Source organism: Mirounga angustirostris, unplaced genomic scaffold (genome assembly GCF_029215605.1).
Source record: "Mirounga angustirostris isolate CCGP_5_RB_7025 unplaced genomic scaffold, mMirAng1.0.hap1 SCAF_1, whole genome shotgun sequence".
NCBI lineage: Eukaryota > Metazoa > Chordata > Mammalia > Carnivora > Phocidae > Mirounga > Mirounga angustirostris.
The window spans coordinates 130,804,155-130,822,792 of record NW_026991709.1 but is presented as its reverse complement, the minus strand read 5'-3'; the positions used below and the strand labels follow the sequence as shown (position 1 = coordinate 130,822,792).

Genomic DNA, 18,638 nt, shown 5'->3' with positions numbered 1-18,638 from the left:
ATGGAAACTATAAATCCACATGTAGAAGAATCTCAATAAACCCTAAGCAGAAGAAACATGAAGAAAACCAGACTAAGGCCCATCATAATTCGTTTAAAAAGCTTAAAAAAAAAAAAAAAATCCAAACAAAAAGATGCTCTACCTCTATACCTTTCCTAGACTGGCTAAACTGACAATAGCAAGTGTTGTCATGGATGTGGAATAATCAGAACTCTCCTAACACTGCTGGGGGGAATACTACATGGGCCAGTTTGGAAAGTGGTTTGGCAATTTCTTATAAAGTCTGACATACATTTAACCATATGACCCAGCAACTGCACGCATAGGTATTTATCCAAGAAAATAAGCACATGTCTACACAAAGACCTGCATGGGAATGCTCGCTACAGCTTTATTCACAATAGCTAGAAACTGAAAACAACCCAAACGCCCAGCAACTAGGGAGTGTATGAACAAAGAGTCACACAGCCAGCAAACAGAATACTGTTCATCAATAAAAAGGAATGGATTGCTGAAACACACCTCAAACTGGATGAATATCCAAAGCATTATGCTAAATGAAAGAAGCTAAATGAATTGCTGAACAATCTTTACAGTGAGAGATCTTTATTTCCTGTAAAGAGATTCTTTTAGCTTCTTTATGGTTTACTTTTCTTCTGTTAAATTAAGGAAAACTTAGTACTTTTTTAAAAAATTAAGAAGAGTAATTCTAGTAGGATTCTGTCTACTGGCGTACCTTATTTCATAATATCTGAGACACCAGTTCTTGTCAGAGGTACCATCAAGAAAGAAAATCACTGCCAACTGAACTACGGTATAGTGCACAGATGCCATGGACTATAAGACACAGGCCAATTTCAAAGATGTGAAAAATAGAAAAAAGAAGTATGATTCAGAATCAATAAAATGTATCTCCATCCATCCATCCATCCATCCATCCGTCCATCTATCCATCCATCCATCCATCCATATAAATCTAAAATGGTTCCTAAAATAAGGTCACATACATTTAATAAGAGTTATTTCTCAGAGGATTTGAAGTCATTTTAAAACTTTTAAATCTTTTCTACATTAAAAAAGTCTCCTTATAATGAAGATGCATTTACAAAAACAAACGAATGATTTTTATTCAAAATAAAAAATGTCTAGAAGTAAATATGCCAACGTATCAACTGTAGATAACTCTGGATGTGGTATTCACAGCTGACATTTCTTCTTTGTTCATTTCTGTATTTTAAAGCAATTCTTAAAATTGCAAAACTAAACAAAGCAAGCAAAAATTCATAAAAACTGGGAAGCATGTCCATAGATGAAAGGAATTTATGGCAGGAGGCCTCCATGCCAGGTGACCAATCATCTCCTGGTTTGCCCAGGACTGTCCTGATTTTCACATGGGAAGCCCTATGTCCCGGGATGACTGGTCACCCTGCCTCCTTTACTGTTCAAATGAGTGGAGGAAGATACTTTTGATTTCATTCTAGGGCAGAGGTACTCCACTTTTTAGGGTACCTCAGAATCTCCCAAGGAACTTGTTAAACAAGCAGATTCCTACGTTCTACCCCTAGAGATTCTGACCCAGATTCTGAGGTGGGGCTCAGGAAACTGCATTTCTAAGCACCGCAGGAAATTCCTGTCTGGCCTCACATTTCCAGGGCTCCCTGGACATGTCTCCCTGTCCTCCTTCCCCTTTTCTCTCCATACCCAGTGTCATCTGAAACCTTCCCCTAGCCTCTGTGTCTACCATGAGGGCATGGCTGCCTATTGCCCACCACGCCCTCTCCAAACTAACCACAAAGAACAAGTAGTCAGAGGAATCCAAATGATCCGATTCCCTCCTGCCAGGAAAAGACTAGTAGCTCAACTCAGACCCAAATTCACATCCAAGGGGTCATTGATTCTCCTAAACAAAGTCAAAACTGGTGAAACACCCAGGAGTGGAAAAAACCCTTCCATTATATGAAAGTGACACACAGCTCTTTCCAGTTCTTTCCCATTCCTTGCTCAGCTTCTACCATACTCAAACACCATCTAGAGCAAATATGCTGGAAATTCTAAAAAGATCCTTTACCCTGTCCTATACATCAGTTTCCATATGAACATAAGTCTGAGGTGTTAATTCTCTCTCCTGAACATAATTCAAAAGAAAATAGGTTTTCTCAGGGTAGCTATTTGGTTCAATTACTTATTTCTAAAATCCGGTATATTACTTTATGTCAGCTGTTTTTCATTAATGTGTGCACCAGGCTCCCATTTTCGGTGGCTCTTAGCCAAGTGTGTCTCAGACTTTAATGTGCATGAGAATCCCCTGGGAGCTTGTAAAAATGCAGATTCTGATTCAGTAGATCTGGGGTGGGGCTTGGGAGTCTGCATTTTGAACAAGCTCCCAGGTGATGCCCAGGCTTCTGCTTCCTAGACCACAAAGGAGTAGCAAGGATAGTTGACAAGTGAAAGTTTGGTCTGTAAGTATGGTTTTGCCTATAATAAAATGAAAGCAAAATGAGCATTTGTTCTATCACAGGGCTTAAACTACTGTGCTACTTTTCCCCTGAGATTTGCAGGAAATTTGTTGTGTACCCCCACCTCCGGGTGGGAATGAGTCAGCAAGTTATAAAGCCAAATTCCTTTTCCTTGTAAATTCTTCTATCTGCTGTTTACTGAATTGCAAACTATCAAAGTTAACTTCTAAGCAGAAGATTGAAAGATTACAAAAGAAAGCACATGTGAAGGAAGGGAAGTGTTTTAAGAAGTCAAGAAAATGATTTTAATTATAAAAACGAGTAGAGGTTTAACGTGATAAAATGCAGGTTGGTTCGCTTTGGAAGGTTGACTTTTTATTAAGTCAAATCAGAAAACTGTTGTCTGCTGCAGGGATGGATCTTTTAATTTGAGGAGGAACAAGGAAATTAAAAGAGGAAGCTGTGATAACGTCTTTACTGTTTTGACTTCAAGGGAGCAGAAAGTTTGGAGGGTGAATACCAGAGAGTAATTTTAAGATTTAGCTGTCCAAGATCCAGAGTGAAATAATGTTTCTGTGTTATGATTATTCAAGTTCCCAAACATGGAAAAGAAGAAAAGTAAAGACCACTGAGACAAAAAGGTTTCAAGGTACATACATAGCATTATTTTAAAAATCATGTCACATGATACATAGCACAGAGAAAAAGGCAGGGAGAATGTATGGCCAAAGGCCAGTGGTAATTGCCTCTGAACGGTGGGACCATGTTCATCTTTGCTTATTTCTATTTTGACAGTTTCAACAAGAATGTATTACTTTTATAATAAAAAATAATAAACATTTAAAAAATAGCCATACTGAGGAAGGAAGGAAGAAAGGAAGGGAGAGGGAGGAAGACAAACAGTTTCTTCCTTAAAGGAAAATTTCTTTCCAATGGCAATTCCTTTACATATGGGTTTTAATTATGTCCTGCACAATTCTTTCCTATTTTCGTCCTGGGATCATATTAATATTAAGGCTGTGATTATACTTGAAAGTGTTAAATGACATTTGAGTAATTAGAATCTAAATTCTCAATCATCCCTCATAATCACACTGCCTATTTCACAGACAGCAACTGGCATTTATAAACTTGACAATGCTTCAAGGAGAGAAGCCAAGGTCCTCACCCTGCTGTCAGAATCCACAATGTGCCAACCACAGGAGTCCCCTGTGCTCTCCAAGCCACGCGGCCCAGCGACCGTGCCTGCGGGCTCTGCTGAGGGCCGAGTTCTCCTGGGACGGCTGGGACGGCGCTGGCCTGTCTGACAACGCACAAGGCAAGACCTGTTCTACCACATGGGGGAAACGTGCTGCCAAAGGCTGATGCAGCATCACCAGCATCAGAACCAGCTTGGCCACGTACCTTTAAGATGGTGATATTCCAGGTAAAGCTCTCCACTGCTTTTTGTAGCTTTCGTTCCTTCAAGCCTTCCTTGGTGCCGATGCTGTGTAAGTGCTCATGGAATTCCATGGCTGCAAGAAACAAAGCAGTTTACTTCCACGTCCAACCTGGGCTAATGACCGGGCAACACTTCTGTTTCTACGTATAGCTCAAAGAATTCCAGTCTCCAGGGGAATTTCAGAAATGTGCCTCTTTAAGAATGTAATAACTGATGGGGGGAACCCTGACAATTTATGGTCCCAGCAAGGCGGAAGGCATCTTAGAGGTCAGCTATCATTCCTCATGGTCTTTGAAGGGCGAACAGGGCACATATAATCATTCCCATTCTTATTTTAGAGAGGAGGAATCTGAGGCTTGGCAAGCATGAGAGATGGACGGCTGTGGAGGAAGCAAAAGGAAGAGCTGGGATTAGAACCCAGGTCTTTGGAACCTCAGAAGGCAGATTTCAGTGCTGCTATACTTCCTGTCACACAGAGAGTCAGTCTGAGGTCAGACAGCAAGCCTACGGCGAAGGGGCGCGGACTGGGACAGAGACCCTGAACTCTAACTCTGCATTTCCATTATGACTCTTGAACATAATTTACATAATCAAATGTATATTCCCTATTGTTGTTCAAAATAGTCTCAAAGAAGCACCCTATGCAACAACAGTGCAATAATGCAGGAGTAGTATGATGGTTCATTTGCTGTTTTATTTTTATTTATTTATTTTTAATTATGTTATGTTAATCACCATACATTACATCATTTATTTATTTTTTAAAGATTTTATTTATTTATTTGACAGAGGGAGACACAGCGAGAGAGGGCACACAAGCAGGGGGAGTGGGAGAGGGAGAGAAGCAGGCTTCCCATGGAGCAGGAAGCCTGATGCGGGGCTCGATCCCAGGACCTGGGATCATGACCTGAGCCGAAGGCAGATGCTTAATGACTGAGCCACTCAGGCACCCCTCTTTTGCGGTTTTAATACCGTGACAACTCATGGAATTTTATATATTAAACTGCAGTCAATGATCCCACCTCTGGCCAATGGGAACCCTTCAGACTGGTTCCTATGTCCTTTTGAAATGACTAATCAGCCTTTTGGCACAAGGTGTTCTAGACTTACCAAGTACATTTTCTACCTCGGCCCTGGAGCCAGGCATTTCTCTAAGGACCTGTGGGTTTTTTTGTCGAGAATGATATTTAAAGACCACAATCTGGGTGTTAGCAGTGCCCATTTTTACTGAGTTTTCATTGTTTTTTAGGCCTTTTCATTGGACAGATATCAGACACTTTTTTTTTTAAGATTTTATTTATTTATTTGAGAGAGAGAATGAGATAGAGAGAGCATGAGAGGGGGGAGGGTCAGAGGGAGAAGCAGACTCCCTGCTGAGCAGGGAGCCTGATGTGAGACTCGATCCCGGGACTCCAGGATCATGACCTGAGCCGAAGGCAGTCGCTTAACCAACTGAGCCACCCAGGTGCCCCGACACTTTTTTTTTTAAAGGGAATAAGATCTTGCTAATACTTCTATTTTTTTTTTTTTAAGATTTATTTATTTGAGAGAGAGGGAGAATGCACGTGCTTGAGCATGAGTGCAGGCGGGAGGAACAAAGGGAGAGAGAGAGAATCTCTTAAGCAGAATCCCTGCTGAGTGTGGAGCCCAATGCAGGACTCAATCCCAGGACCCTGAGATCATGACCGGAGTTAAAACCAACAGTCCACTGTACCACCCCAGGTGCCCTGCTAATACTTCTAATTCAAATTTAAGTGTACAAGGTTTTTACATATTTTTTAAAATTTTATGCTTATTTTGTATCTCTTAGGTGGAAAATCTTAATTCCTAACCACATCAACCTAGCTATTAATAGTAAGACTGCTGAATCAAATTTAAAATCTGCATTTGGGGGGAGGGTCCTCAGAGAGCATCTTATTAAGAATGTACAGTAAGAATATTGTCTTCTAAGGTCAGTGGAGAAAAGAATTATTGTGACTGACCTTAGAAGACAATGTTGATATGATTAGGAATTAAGATTTTCCATGACCTGTGCTTTTTTGGATTTAATCTGTTTTATGATTATGTCAAAGCTTTACATATTTCCAAAGCCGAACCTCATCTCAAAGTGTGCTTAGGTAGGTCTTGCTTCCTCCTGGTATCTTGCACCCTGATCCCTCCCTCCCCCTATACATTTTTTGTAGTTTTTAATTAACTTTCTCCTGTATTGTTTCTCCTTGAAAAATCTAAGCAACCGTGGGGAATGCCTGGGTGGCTTTGTTGGTAAGGGTCGCCTTCGGCTCAGGTCATGATCCCAGGGTCCAGGAATAGAGTCTCACATCGGGCTCCTTGCTCAGAGGTGAGCCTGCTTCTCCCTCTGCCTGCCGCTCTCCCTGCTTGTGCTCTCTCTCTCTCTCTCTGACAAATAAATAAATAAAATCTTTAAAAAATATATAAGCAACTGTGTACGTATATCCATGATCTTCCCTTTCTTGCACAAGAAATTTCTGTACTTGGATTTTTGTTTTCTGTACACTGTTCAGAAGTACAGTGTTCTGTACCTTGGTACATAGTGGATGGAGATCACTCCATGTCAGCGTGGAGAGCTCATCCTCACTTTTTTTTTTTTTTAACAGCTTACATGGACTCCTTGAGTAGATGAACCAGCATTTATTTAACTAGTCCCCGCTGATGGACACTGGGTTGTTTCAAAACATTTGCTGCTACAAATAATGTGGAGCAGTCATAATCTTTATAGACATTTCCTGTGTTCCTCAGTGCACACGTACTGTTCAGTTGGGCATTCTAACTCCCTTTCTATGCAATACCATTTCAAAGCAACTCTTTATACTGTGATTGACAGCAACTTTATTTCTTAGTATCTCTAAATAGTAAACAAAAGCTGACACATATGATAAATATAGTAAAAGCTGCCAATTTAGTCTTTTTTCTTCTTTTTTTTCTCCCCTCACTGAACAGGAATGATGGTTCTAATTCCTGTCTTGCTAAAGGCTTAACAACATAACTGGTTTCAAGAAAAAATGGTAAAATTCATTACATCGCTTAGAAAACTACCACACTAACCACTCCCCTTTTCTCCAACTTCTCTTTCACCAGTGATGGTATTTGAGAACATCCCAACTTGATTAACTAAACCCCCTCCACCACAATGCTGGCGACCTGGCTCAGACAGCAGGCTGCATCCCCTATATCTAGTTCTGACTTCTGCTGAGATGTGCTTGGCTTAGCATACTGCAACAAACAAATAAAACAAAAAGACAAAATACCCCTAAAAATAAACAAAAAAAAAATAACCATGAGTAGGTAGCAATCTTGTTCTAAAACACAGGTTTTTTGCAAGCATTTAATTGCATGCATGCATGGACACACACACACACACACACACCTTTTCCCTGGCCACATCTGGGAGACCCCCCTGGAGAGCGCTGTGATGACTCAGACCCACTTCTTAGAACATGGCCAGCTGAAGCTTGAGCGGTGAGACCTTGATGTGCTAGCTTTTCTGTTAAGATTTAATACTGGACTTTGGCAAGATCTGGAGTTCAGGATGGGTCATGAATACTCATAATGATTCTATTCTGTTCATCAGGTGGTACTCTAGCCTTATAAGCATCACTGAGGTATGGCAGATAGAGTTCATGACTGGAATTCAGGAGAGAGAAGACACACAAGAGAAGTGCTGGGGGAGAAGTCCTCTGTAAACGAGATAAACAACTATGCGGTCTCTGAGCGAGTGCTGAGCTTAGACAAACAGCTACCCTAAATTTTAAGCAGCTTTCTGCAGAAAAGACGAACCCAGGGCCAGAGGCAGTAAAAGGATAGGCTGCCCTGAGGACTGAGGACTCAAGGAAGAAGAAACACAGTTAAAATGATTAAAAAAAAAAAATGATACTGACAAGGAAGAAATGGAAACATTTAAAGAAATGAGGGTAGCTGAATACATGGCTGTGTCTAAAAAGCTCGTATTTTACATGTTTACTAAAAAGTGAGATGACACGACTCCCTCTTCTCTCTCCCCTCTTGAAATACCAGTAGCCCAATAAAAGTCCATAGGGAAGTACAAAATATATTATTAATGAAATTCTTTAAAAAATGCATGCAAAAAAGGTGAGAAGTTGAAAACTGGAAACATTATGTTGAAAATACAAAACCCGACAAAAAGAAAAAAATATATATATAACCCGAAACTTTAAAAAGCAACCAAGACTATCAGTCCCACTGTTATATATTTCATTATTTGGCTTGCTGCATAACATAATGGTTTCTTTAAAAAGTTTTTTATATAAATAACTTATAGATGGATCTTTGAAAACACCTGCTAGTCCACTGATTTAAAGCATATGCTGATTTTATTTAAGGAAATCAAAGGATTCTGACCTTGGCCCATATAACACGACTGTACCTTTCACTGCTCCCCTGTGATGTGCAAAGCCCAGGGCAAGGACTAAGGGCACACAACTGAGGGAAGCAAAAGGCAACTGGCCAGGTGCTTTACATGTATTATACAGGAAAGTTGGAGAGAGGCTAAGGCACTTTCCCAAGGAATTGGAAAGAAGGATTTGAATACTGGTTTGTCTGAGCCCAGTGCCCCATGGTTTTCCAACTACCATGCCTTATTTCTAATCAAGAGTCCCAACCCTTAATATGAGCTCATACTATGGTTATGCATATCCAATAATTATGCCATGAGGTAGAGCACTGTAAGGACTAATGCACAGGCACTGACCCAGTTCTAAGGGAATACAGAGGGACAGCTAATGAGATTATGCATTTGAATTGGGTCAGCCCATACATAACAAGGAAATCTATATTAGATGCAAATTGCATTATTCCCTTCATATTAAATTATCAGAAAATCTACTCTAACATGTCACAGGAGATCTTTTTGGTTCTTTTTATCAACATTGAGTATAAAGAACTTGTCTGGGTTAGATGTTAAGTAACTTTCTCCCTATTTTCCAAATTATTTTCAGCAAAGAAACATGAGCCCAATGAAAAAGTCTTTCACTTATTAAGATACCTCTTCTCCGTCCATAAATTATACCATTCTGTCTGAAGAGCAGAGTGAGATTTAAAGTAGCTGGTGAAAATCTAATGAGCCAAACTTTTGATACTAAGTTAGCACCTCTCTTACCCCCACCCCAACCCCCACAAGGAAGCCAAGTTGTTTTTGTTTTAAAACTCCTTTTCTTCAATTAGAGTTTGAGGGGGTGGAGACGGGGTGTTAACTGGCACTGGGAAGAGCCCTGGGTGGGCAATCGGTCAGAGAATAACATTTATTGATTACCCACCATGTGTAGGTCATTTGACTATATGCAGTGTTGAGCTCTACTAAAACCCACTGCTTAAATCTGTAAGCCCATTCCTTAAACCCGTTACTGATCGTTCTGTAAAAAACTAGATTTCTAGAAGTATGGGGAACAAAGAGAGGTAAGGGAACTAGTGCCTATATTATCAACTGACAACTCTTTCCTAAAGAAATATTTATAGTTTTGTTCTGGAATACAATGGCTGAGTTTAGAGGCATCAGTACAGCAAATAGAGCAACAGCATTGAAATGATGATGTGAGAATATGTAACAACTGCTGCTTGTTAAGTCAAGGCCAAAATAAACTCTGTAGGATCACTCTCCAAGTAGGATTTTTGTACTAGGAAACAGACCCTATGCATGGGAGATTTAGGAGGCGTATAAGATCTATGTATTATAATGCCAAATTTTACAGAATAAATTACAACTGATAATTTAAAACTGGATTGTTTCTTTTTTTAATCTTTTTTTTTTTTTAAGATTTTATTTATGTATTTGACACAAAGAGACAGCGAGAGAGGGAACACAAGCAGGGGGAGTGGGAGAGGGAGAAGCAGGCTTCCCAAGGAACAGGGAGCTTGATGTGGGGCTCGATCCCAGGACCCTGGGATCATGACCTGAGCCGAAGGCAGACGCTTAACGACTGAGCCACCCAGGAGCCCTGGATTGTTTCATCTTACAAAGTAATCGAAAAATAAAAAAATCAGACAAATTTAAATGTTTGAAAACCTGAGTAAGTCCATTCTGTGTTTTCACTTAAGGGACTGGATAGAAAATGAGCAGGTAATAAATACGCGCTACGGTAGCGTTGATTACCCTTGAAGCTACTGTACAATTGTAAGCAATTCTATAGGAAAGCTACATATCAAGGTGGACAGGGAGCCCTTGATCATTTCCTGCCCTTGATCCCGGCTAGCCTTCGTGTTCTAAATGAAGCAGGAAGAACCCTGACTCTGATTCAGGAGAGGCTATCTGCTTAACTCCTCTCCCCAGCAGGCCTGTAGCGGACGGACTGGGGACGCAGGGCGCACCAGCAGCCGGTGCGCAGCTCAGCCGCACCCCGGCGCGCGTGCAGGCGGGGCCTCAGGATGCCAGTGCCTCCTATGCCTTTGCTTAGAAACCGGACCTAGCCACTTCTGCTAGCTATTCTTGTGTTAGCCTACACAGCTTAGCTCTACATCCTGCCTTCTTATTAACTACACTGTTAACCAAACTGACAGGCGATTACACAAAGTAAATACCCGATATATTTGCAGGTTCCTCCTTTACCAATTAGCAGTGTGCCTTTTATCTGCCCGTCTACATTACCGGTATTTTAGAGTGAAAGCCCCTCGGCTCTGGGGAGGGACTGTTCATTCACATAGGCGCAGTGTTTAGAAGCAGCTCTCACAGTGGGCTTTTAGCTGAAGTGAAGCCTTTAGGATTCTTAAAAGGGTAAGAAGATGCAGAACCACCCAAACCAGCTTCTCCTGAGAAAGTAAAAAGAACAGAGCACTGCAGCTGTCCTTCCCTCAGCAGACACCACGGAGGGCTGTCCCCACACACAGCCCTGCCAGCACCGTGGGAAGATGCACACCAAGACGGCTTTCTGTGCAAATTCTTTATTCACCTGGGGCATTAGGGGCTGAAAGACAGGGCTTTTTAGCTCTAAAACACAAGTACCTCTCATCGATGAAGTATAGGTAAAAAAAAAATATATATATATATATATATATGCTTCTGAAAATAATTAGAATTTTGTTGATCCTGAGAAAAGTTCTTTTGTGACCATCTGCAAAGTCATTATTTGGAGGTTTTGAAATTGCAGATTTAAGACAAAAGAGTTCTAATGTGCTTACAAAACATGGCTCTTAGCTTCTGTGGTCTGAGCATCGCAGGTGGACTTAGAGAGAGCTCCCAGACAGGCACTGGAGAGAAGTGAGGGGGTTGCAGGCTCTTGCATGCATCGCTACCGCGGCTTAGTGACAAGAAGTCCCACCATGAAAACAATCTTCGGATTCAAAAATAGAAGCCAGGCCGATAATAACAAGGAGAAAGAAGTGGGATCGTTTTTCTTCTTTCAGGAACAAGTTGTATTTCCCTGTAGGTTTCTAGTACCTTCCAAATACTCTACCAACACAAATGTGTTCATTTCACATACCAAATGAACACATTTACTCATAAATCTGTATATTTTAGCGCCATGTGTAGCTGTTCACAGTATCTTGTATTTTTCCTACAAGTAATGTCCCATTTCCTTGTCTGATTTACACTAAATGGCATTATAAGAGCCTCAAAGAAAGCGTGGCCTGGCTAACATTTATAACATTTGGGGGCAACTATGAAGGTAGTGGAAGGAAACAGGATTCCTTGATTCTACCAGGATGTTGCCACCCAAGTAAACCAGAGGTAACAAGTAATTCTGGCCAAAGAAATGGAAATCTTTGTAAGTTTTAGGAAACTTCACTTGAAAACCAATACTAACTAGGTAAACTGTCCTTTGAAAAAGGTGACATGCTATACAATTGCAATGGGCTATTTTATTTAACAGTCAAAATACATGGTGTGTATAAAGGCATTAAAGGTTGAAGGCTGTGAGCATATATTACGCAAACCCAATGAAGTGCACAGGAACATGGACCAAAGCCTGGGGTAAATGAGCCAGAAAGCAGTGAATGGTCGTGTCTCATGCACAGACCTGGCTGGGCCCGCTGTGACCGCTCTTTTGCCAAAAGGACTGTCTTTGAGCCCTGGCTACTCTGTGCCAAAGAACCTACAATTAGGTTGCCCTGACACTGTGACCCCTAGTTTCTGTTTCCAGGGAAAAGATGTGAATTATTTTTCTTCAGGAATGTTAACCAAGAAGAAAATCTGCTCGAATTCCTTGGTGGTACTGAACTTGAGAATTAAGGAGATGACTAGCTGGTGGTGCAGCAGCAGAGAAAGGACAAATGGAAAACCCATACTCAGGTGATTTCTATGAGAGTTTAGTCCCATCCTGGTCTAAGGGAATGGAAGACAGGCCATGTGAACAAAGAACGGGGCCATGCGTCCACGGTGGGGACTGCATAAGTCATTTAGTCTTTCCATTTATAGCTGTAATATTAAATTTTAAAAATTGGCCTGGCCACCCAAAAGTATATGATTTGTTTTTTTATGTTAAGAACTACATTTTGGAAATTGGTTGTTTCTTTCCATGTCATCTCTTGAAAATCTAAGCAGCTAAGATTTTTTATACTGGTAGATACTGGTTTCACATAACTTTCAAATTATTATTTCAAAATACTTTATAGCCTAAATATTTTAAAGAGTTTCTTTTTGGAGGGGCTTAAAGCTTAATGACCAAAAATAAAATGTAAAGATGACAGATTAAGTATCATGTTTTGTAAAAATTAATAACTGAGTGTCAATTTTCCAGGATGATATAATTAAAGTAACTAAGCATGTTACTACAACTGCAAAGAATGGGATGTAGTGGAGCTTCCATTAAGTTTCCTGCTTCCTATCACAAATAAACTTAAATGAAAACCAAACAGCCATAAAAATAAAATAACAATTTAAAAATACATGATACACACCCAGAGAACAAATAATCTGATCAAGAAATGGGCAGAAGACATGAATAGACATTTCTGCAAAGAAAACATCTAAATGGTCAACAGACACATGAAAAAGTGCTCAACATCACTCGGCATCAGGGAAATCCAAGTCAAAACCTCAATGAGATACCACCTCACACCAGTCAGAATGGCTAAAATTAACAAGTTAGGAAACGACAGATGTTGGCGAGGATGCGGAGAAAGGGGAACCCTCCTACACTGTTGGTGGGAATGCAAGCTGGTGCAGTCACTCTGGAAAACAGTATAGAGGTTCTTCAGAAAGTTGAAAATAGAGCTACCCTATGATCCAGCAATTGCACTATTGGGTATTTACCCCAAAGATACAAATGTAGGGATCTGAAGGGGTACATGCACCCTGATGTTTATAGCAGCAATGTCCACAATAGCCAAACTGTGGAAAGAGCCAAGATGTCCATCGACAGATGAATGGATAAAGAAGATGTGGTATATATATATATATATATATATATATATATATATATATATACACACACACACACACACACACACAATGGAATATTATGCAGCCATCAAAAGGAATGAGATCTTGCCATTTGCAACGACATGGATGGAACTGGAGGGTATTATGCTGAGCGAAATAAATCAATCAGAGAAAGACAAGTATCATATGATCTCACTGATATGAGGAATTTGAGAAACAAGACAGAGGATCATAGAGGAAGGGAGGGAAAAATGAAACAAGATGAAACCAGAGAGGGAGACAAACCATAAGAGACTTTTAATCTCAGGAAACAAACTGAGGGTTGCTGGAGTGGAGGCAGGTGGGAGGGATGGGGTGGCTGGGTGATGGACACTGGGGAGGGTATGTGCTATAGTGAGCGCCATGAATTGTGTAAGACTGATGAATCACAGACCTGTACCCCTGAAACAAATAATACATTATATGTTAATAAAAAAATAAAAATACATGATACATACAATAAATAACTAAGATATGAAAAAGAGGCTTTTGCTTGGAAGGGAAGGGAGACTCAGTCAGAAACAAGGTATCATTTCCTCCTCGAATGAAATGAATGTCATTTCTTCTTGCCAAACATAAAGCAGGTGACCTTTCAAACATGCTGGTTGGGATTTTCTCTACCGATCTAAGTGATATGAATCTAAAATACACCATGTAGCACAAGGCTAAATATTTTTAGAAGCAAATATAATTTTAAAAAGTACTCATAAGAGAGACATATTGATCTTAAACTTATATACTTAAAGATTAGTTTTTCAACTGAAAATTTACTTTCCTGCCCTTAAAAGCTCTTGTCTCACACACACATCCAGTGCAAAAATATTTTTTTTAATGTGTTGAAAATAGAAACCATAAGCAAAGTGCAAGATCTTTCAAATGGTGACCAAAGAAATATATATTTATATTTTATTTCCAATTCCCAAATTAGGTGTAGTGAGCTATTTTCTGGAAGGTGGAATTCCATATAACACAAGTCTATTTGGGACCTCATTCAAGAGGATGATTTATCAACAGTATTAAAAGTACCTTAATAAGCACGGTCTGCAAGTGTCTCGTGGCACATCAAAGTATCTTGAAAACAAAATGCGGTTATCTGATTATTTTTCCAACTAATTTAATTATAGCACTCGTTAAAATATATAGCCTTTGTAAGCTGTATGCTCTGCCCCAAAACTCCAAGGGTCTGAAGTTTGTGTGCGCTGCTGACACGTGGGCATTTACACCATCACCCCCACGGAGACATGGAAATGCCTAATTATTTTTCATACAGTTCCAGTTGGTAGTCTCTTTTTCTTGGCCTTCTTTCCAATCCTGACATTAACAAAAGCCAAATTATTTTAAGATGGATTTCTGAGCTGCTAAGTCCCGTTCCACATGAGGTGGAAGAGATAAACCGGGTCTCTTAAATATATCCCTGAAACCCAGATGGGTGACAAGATTCCCAGAATGCCACATCCACAGCAGTACACTTTGTGAATGAACTGCACGAGAGAGGTTTTCCTTCCTCCGCCAGCCTGCTCCCTCTGGGTAATTGAGGTGGGAGGAAGTTGTATAACTTTCAGGCCTTTGTGGAATCCAAGTGCCAGGCAACCACCCTCAACACGCGGCCACGTGAGGCACGCGGGGTGGGGTCACGGGAGCCATGATGCTGTTAGCAGGACCCTCCCCATTTCAACCCCAATTATACTCAAAGATTAGTTTTTTTTAAACCTAGGAAGCCTTTGTTTGGATTGCCACTCTTAAATTGGATCCTTCCTCTCTACCACAGTTTGGCACGATCACCATGACATACCGGGCCTCGTCACCTTACCCTGTCCGTGCTTCCCTTGCTTTTTGTACCTCTTCTTATCTAAATTTTTGAACAGATATTATTGTGATATGGCTCAGCAATTTACCAAGTCTAAACTGGTATACAGAGAGTTATCTTTGCTTGCTCCATCCCCCAGTTTTCTTGCTCCCTTCCCATTGGGCAACTGCTGTTTATCCTCCCAGAGAGTCTCACGCCCTCACAAGCATACAGGGCCCTATTCTCTTACCCCACCTTTTAAAACAAATATTAGCAAATAGCACACTGACTTTGAAAACTATATATATATTATTATATGTAAATATATATATATATATTTAACCTATATGTATATATAAGATCTTCCTTGTATATGTGTAGTATGTAGCATGTGTGGGTACAGTGAATGTAGATATACAGGTTTATATTTTATTCTTTTTTTATGGTAGCATAATGTTCTATTATGCAGATCTACCAGCCATGCATTTAACGAGGGCCCTCCTATTGAATATTTAGGGTGTAACATTTAGCTTGTTCTCAGTATTGCAAAAAAATTTCTGTACATATTGTCCTTCCCCAAGTATGTGATCGTATTTGTAGAATAAACTCTGAAAGAATGGAATTGTTGGTTCAAAGTGTACATAACTTGTAAATCTGACATTTACTGCTACATGGCCCTCCTCAGATGTGGACCCCCCAACAATGTGACAGGTATCAGTTTCCCCTCTATCCTCTCCAATCTATCATGACCCTGTGTGAGGTAAATATATGTATTTGCAGTCTTGTATATAAACATTTGGGTCTGATGCATGCAAGATGGCATCTCCTTGAAATACCTCATTTACTCAACTTCTACAAGATCATGGTGTTCTCCTCTGCCTGCCTGGCTGTATCCTAACCTCCTGTGCTTGGTCTTCTACATGTTCTCCTAACACCTAAATGTTGGAGGGCCAGGGCTCTGTCTCCTCCATCCAGTCACTTCTCAGATGATGTCGGTCTCCAGGCTTAAAAGACCACCTTTGTGCTTATGGATCCCAAACCCATTACCTTTAGTCTGGACCCCTTACCCGAACTTTAGACGTGGAATTCAACTAGGCATAACTTAACCTGTCTAAACCAAATCCCTGCCCTTCCCTCTTGAGCCTCTCCTCCTCAGTCCCCCCACCTCAGTGAATAGCAGTGTCCCCTTTCCAGCCCCAAATCCTGCAGTCATACTGACTTCCCTCTTTCTTTCCTCCTATTCCAGAGGAGGAAAATCTACATATCCAGAATATAGCTGAATATCCAGCATGTAACCATTTCGCCTCATTCCACCCCAACTACTATAACCATAACCATAGACCATAACCATAACCACAGACTGGGCTGGATTGTTGCAAGAGCTTCCTGAATGGTCTTCCGGCCGTTGCTCTTGCCACCATGCCCCAGACAAATCATTTGCGGGACTCAGCTCCTGTTCTGAGATCTGGTTCCCCGATCACCCCCGACAGAGTTGATCACAGGGCGTGCTGTGGAGGCTGCAGAGCAGCACCCTCTTACTACTGCGTGAAGTATGCTGTGCGGTGGGGCTCTCTTCACACGCCTGTCTCTGGAAACTCCACCTGGAGCCCCCTGGGGACAGGGAGTGAAATCCCCAGCTTCTGTCACACTGGGAATAAGGACCTCGTCAGTGCCTGGTGAATAAAAGAATGAACTAATAAATGCAGCATTCAAAGTTCAATTCAACTCAGCGTCTATTTGCTGAATGCCAGGCACTGTTGGAGTTTGGGATATGTGATGAATAAACTCCTGCGCTCAAGGAGTTTATATTCAAGTTGCAAGAAAACACAGTAAGCCAACTGTATGGTATCAGGTGTGCTGGGAATGCTTTTATGACTTGAGGTTAAAGTAAAACAACCAGGGGTGCCTGGGTGGCTCAGTCGTTAAGCGTCTGCCTTTGGCTCAGGTCATGATCCCAGGGTCCTGGGATCAAGTCCTGCATCGGGCTCCCTGCTCTGCAGGAAGTCTGCTTCTCCCTCTTCCACTCCCCCTGCTTGTGTTCCCTCTCTCGCTGTGTCTCTCTCTGTCAAATAAATAAATAAAATCTTAAAAATAAAAAAATAAAAAATAAAGTAAAACAACCAGTTCTGAATTATAGATTCATAATCATCTCCCTGGATTTTCAGTATTTCCTCCCAACCATTTCTTCCTTAGAGAACTTATCCAAGCAAGTAACTCTTCCATATGGATGACACCACTTCTATCTGTAAGCCTGACTCCATCCCAAGCTTCATTATAGTTGCTTCAACAACTTACTAGCTTCTTCCATTGGACCACCTGCTAAGGTCTGAATGTTTGCACCCCCTGCCAAATTTATATTTTGTAATTCTAATGCCTAATGTGATGGTATTAGGAAGTGGGGCTTTGGGGAGGTACTTAGGTCATGAGAGTGGAGCCTTCATGAATGGGATTAGTGTCCTTATAAAAGGGTTCCCAGAGAGTTGCCTAGACCCTCCCACCACATGAGGACACAGCAAGAAGGTGCTATCTATGAACCAGGAAGTAGACCATCACCCGCCACCATATCAAATCTGCTGGCACTGTAATCTTGAACTTCCCAGCCTCTAGACCTGGGAGAAATAAATTTCTGTTGTTTATAAACTGTCCAGTCTGTGGTATTTGTTATAGCAGTGCCATCCTACTGTGATCATGCTCACCAAACCTGAAACAGACCTTCACAATCAATTCCTTCCTATTCTGACATTGCAAGCATCCACATTCCATTGCTGGGAGGAGCATCTGAACATGGAGGGCAAAGGGCAGAGATGAGTCGGTCAATGAGTCCCCAAGCCTGTCCCAAACTATTTTGCACTCCCATCACCTACAGTAGTTTCCTAAAGTATTCAAGACATTGACAGAACTTGAAACAAGGAATTTATAAGAATATAAGTTCAGGACATGCTGAGTTAAACTGGACGATACTTAGCATGCTAATGTATACTGATAATCTCCAAACAGGAGTAAGTTTTGTTATGAAAATTTGATGATGAGATCCTTTGCCGAGGAGTATGACTAGTGTTCCTTGAATCAATCTTTGAGAAATGCTGGTCTAGAAAGGCAACCCCAAATACTTTATCCTTGAATTAAAAGGTTTCCATCATTTGAAGCAAGCTCTATTTCCAATCCTAATTTCTGCTGCTTCCAGAAGCAAATATCTCCCTTTAGCCAGGACAATAGATTTCATGTGCACAGAAATCACATCTTCTACACTTTGGCCCACCTCAAAAGCCCTGTTCCTTCTGCTCTGCCTCCACGGATCCTGCATTCCCTCAAGTCCTTAGATTCTAGCCCACCTCCTTCCCTACCAACAAAAGCTTCTGGGCTTACTCCTTTCTTCAAACTTCAATTGTACCTATTATTTACATCATGTGCTTGGTTGTGGTTTATAACTTTCAATGATAGCAGAGACCTTCATTATTTTTTTTGCAACTTTAATAAGTAATTAGCATATCTTATCATTGAACACATTCCACAAATGTCTAACTGTGTTTTTCCTGTCATATGTTAACATGTACAATGACATGTTTT

At 40.8% G+C, this 18,638-nt stretch overlaps 1 protein-coding gene across 7 annotated transcripts in view; it reads right to left on the bottom strand.

The window, feature by feature from the left end:
- The window catches only part of PLCL2 (phospholipase C like 2), a 185,588-nt gene that overhangs the window by 13,703 nt on the left and 153,247 nt on the right, over nt 1-18,638 (bottom strand). For 4 of the 7 annotated variants that reach the window (XM_064588344.1, XM_064588352.1, XM_054504436.2 and 1 more), the window contains one exon: nt 3,861-3,970. The exons of 1 other annotated variant lie outside the window; for it this stretch is intronic. In XM_064588344.1, the coding sequence (XP_064444414.1) occupies nt 3,861-3,970 (110 nt within the window). Of the gene's footprint in view, nt 1-3,860; nt 3,971-7,298; nt 13,688-14,311; nt 14,357-18,638 lie in introns of those variants that run through there. 2 more of the 7 variants (XM_064588354.1, XM_064588362.1) reach the window with 2 other exon arrangements.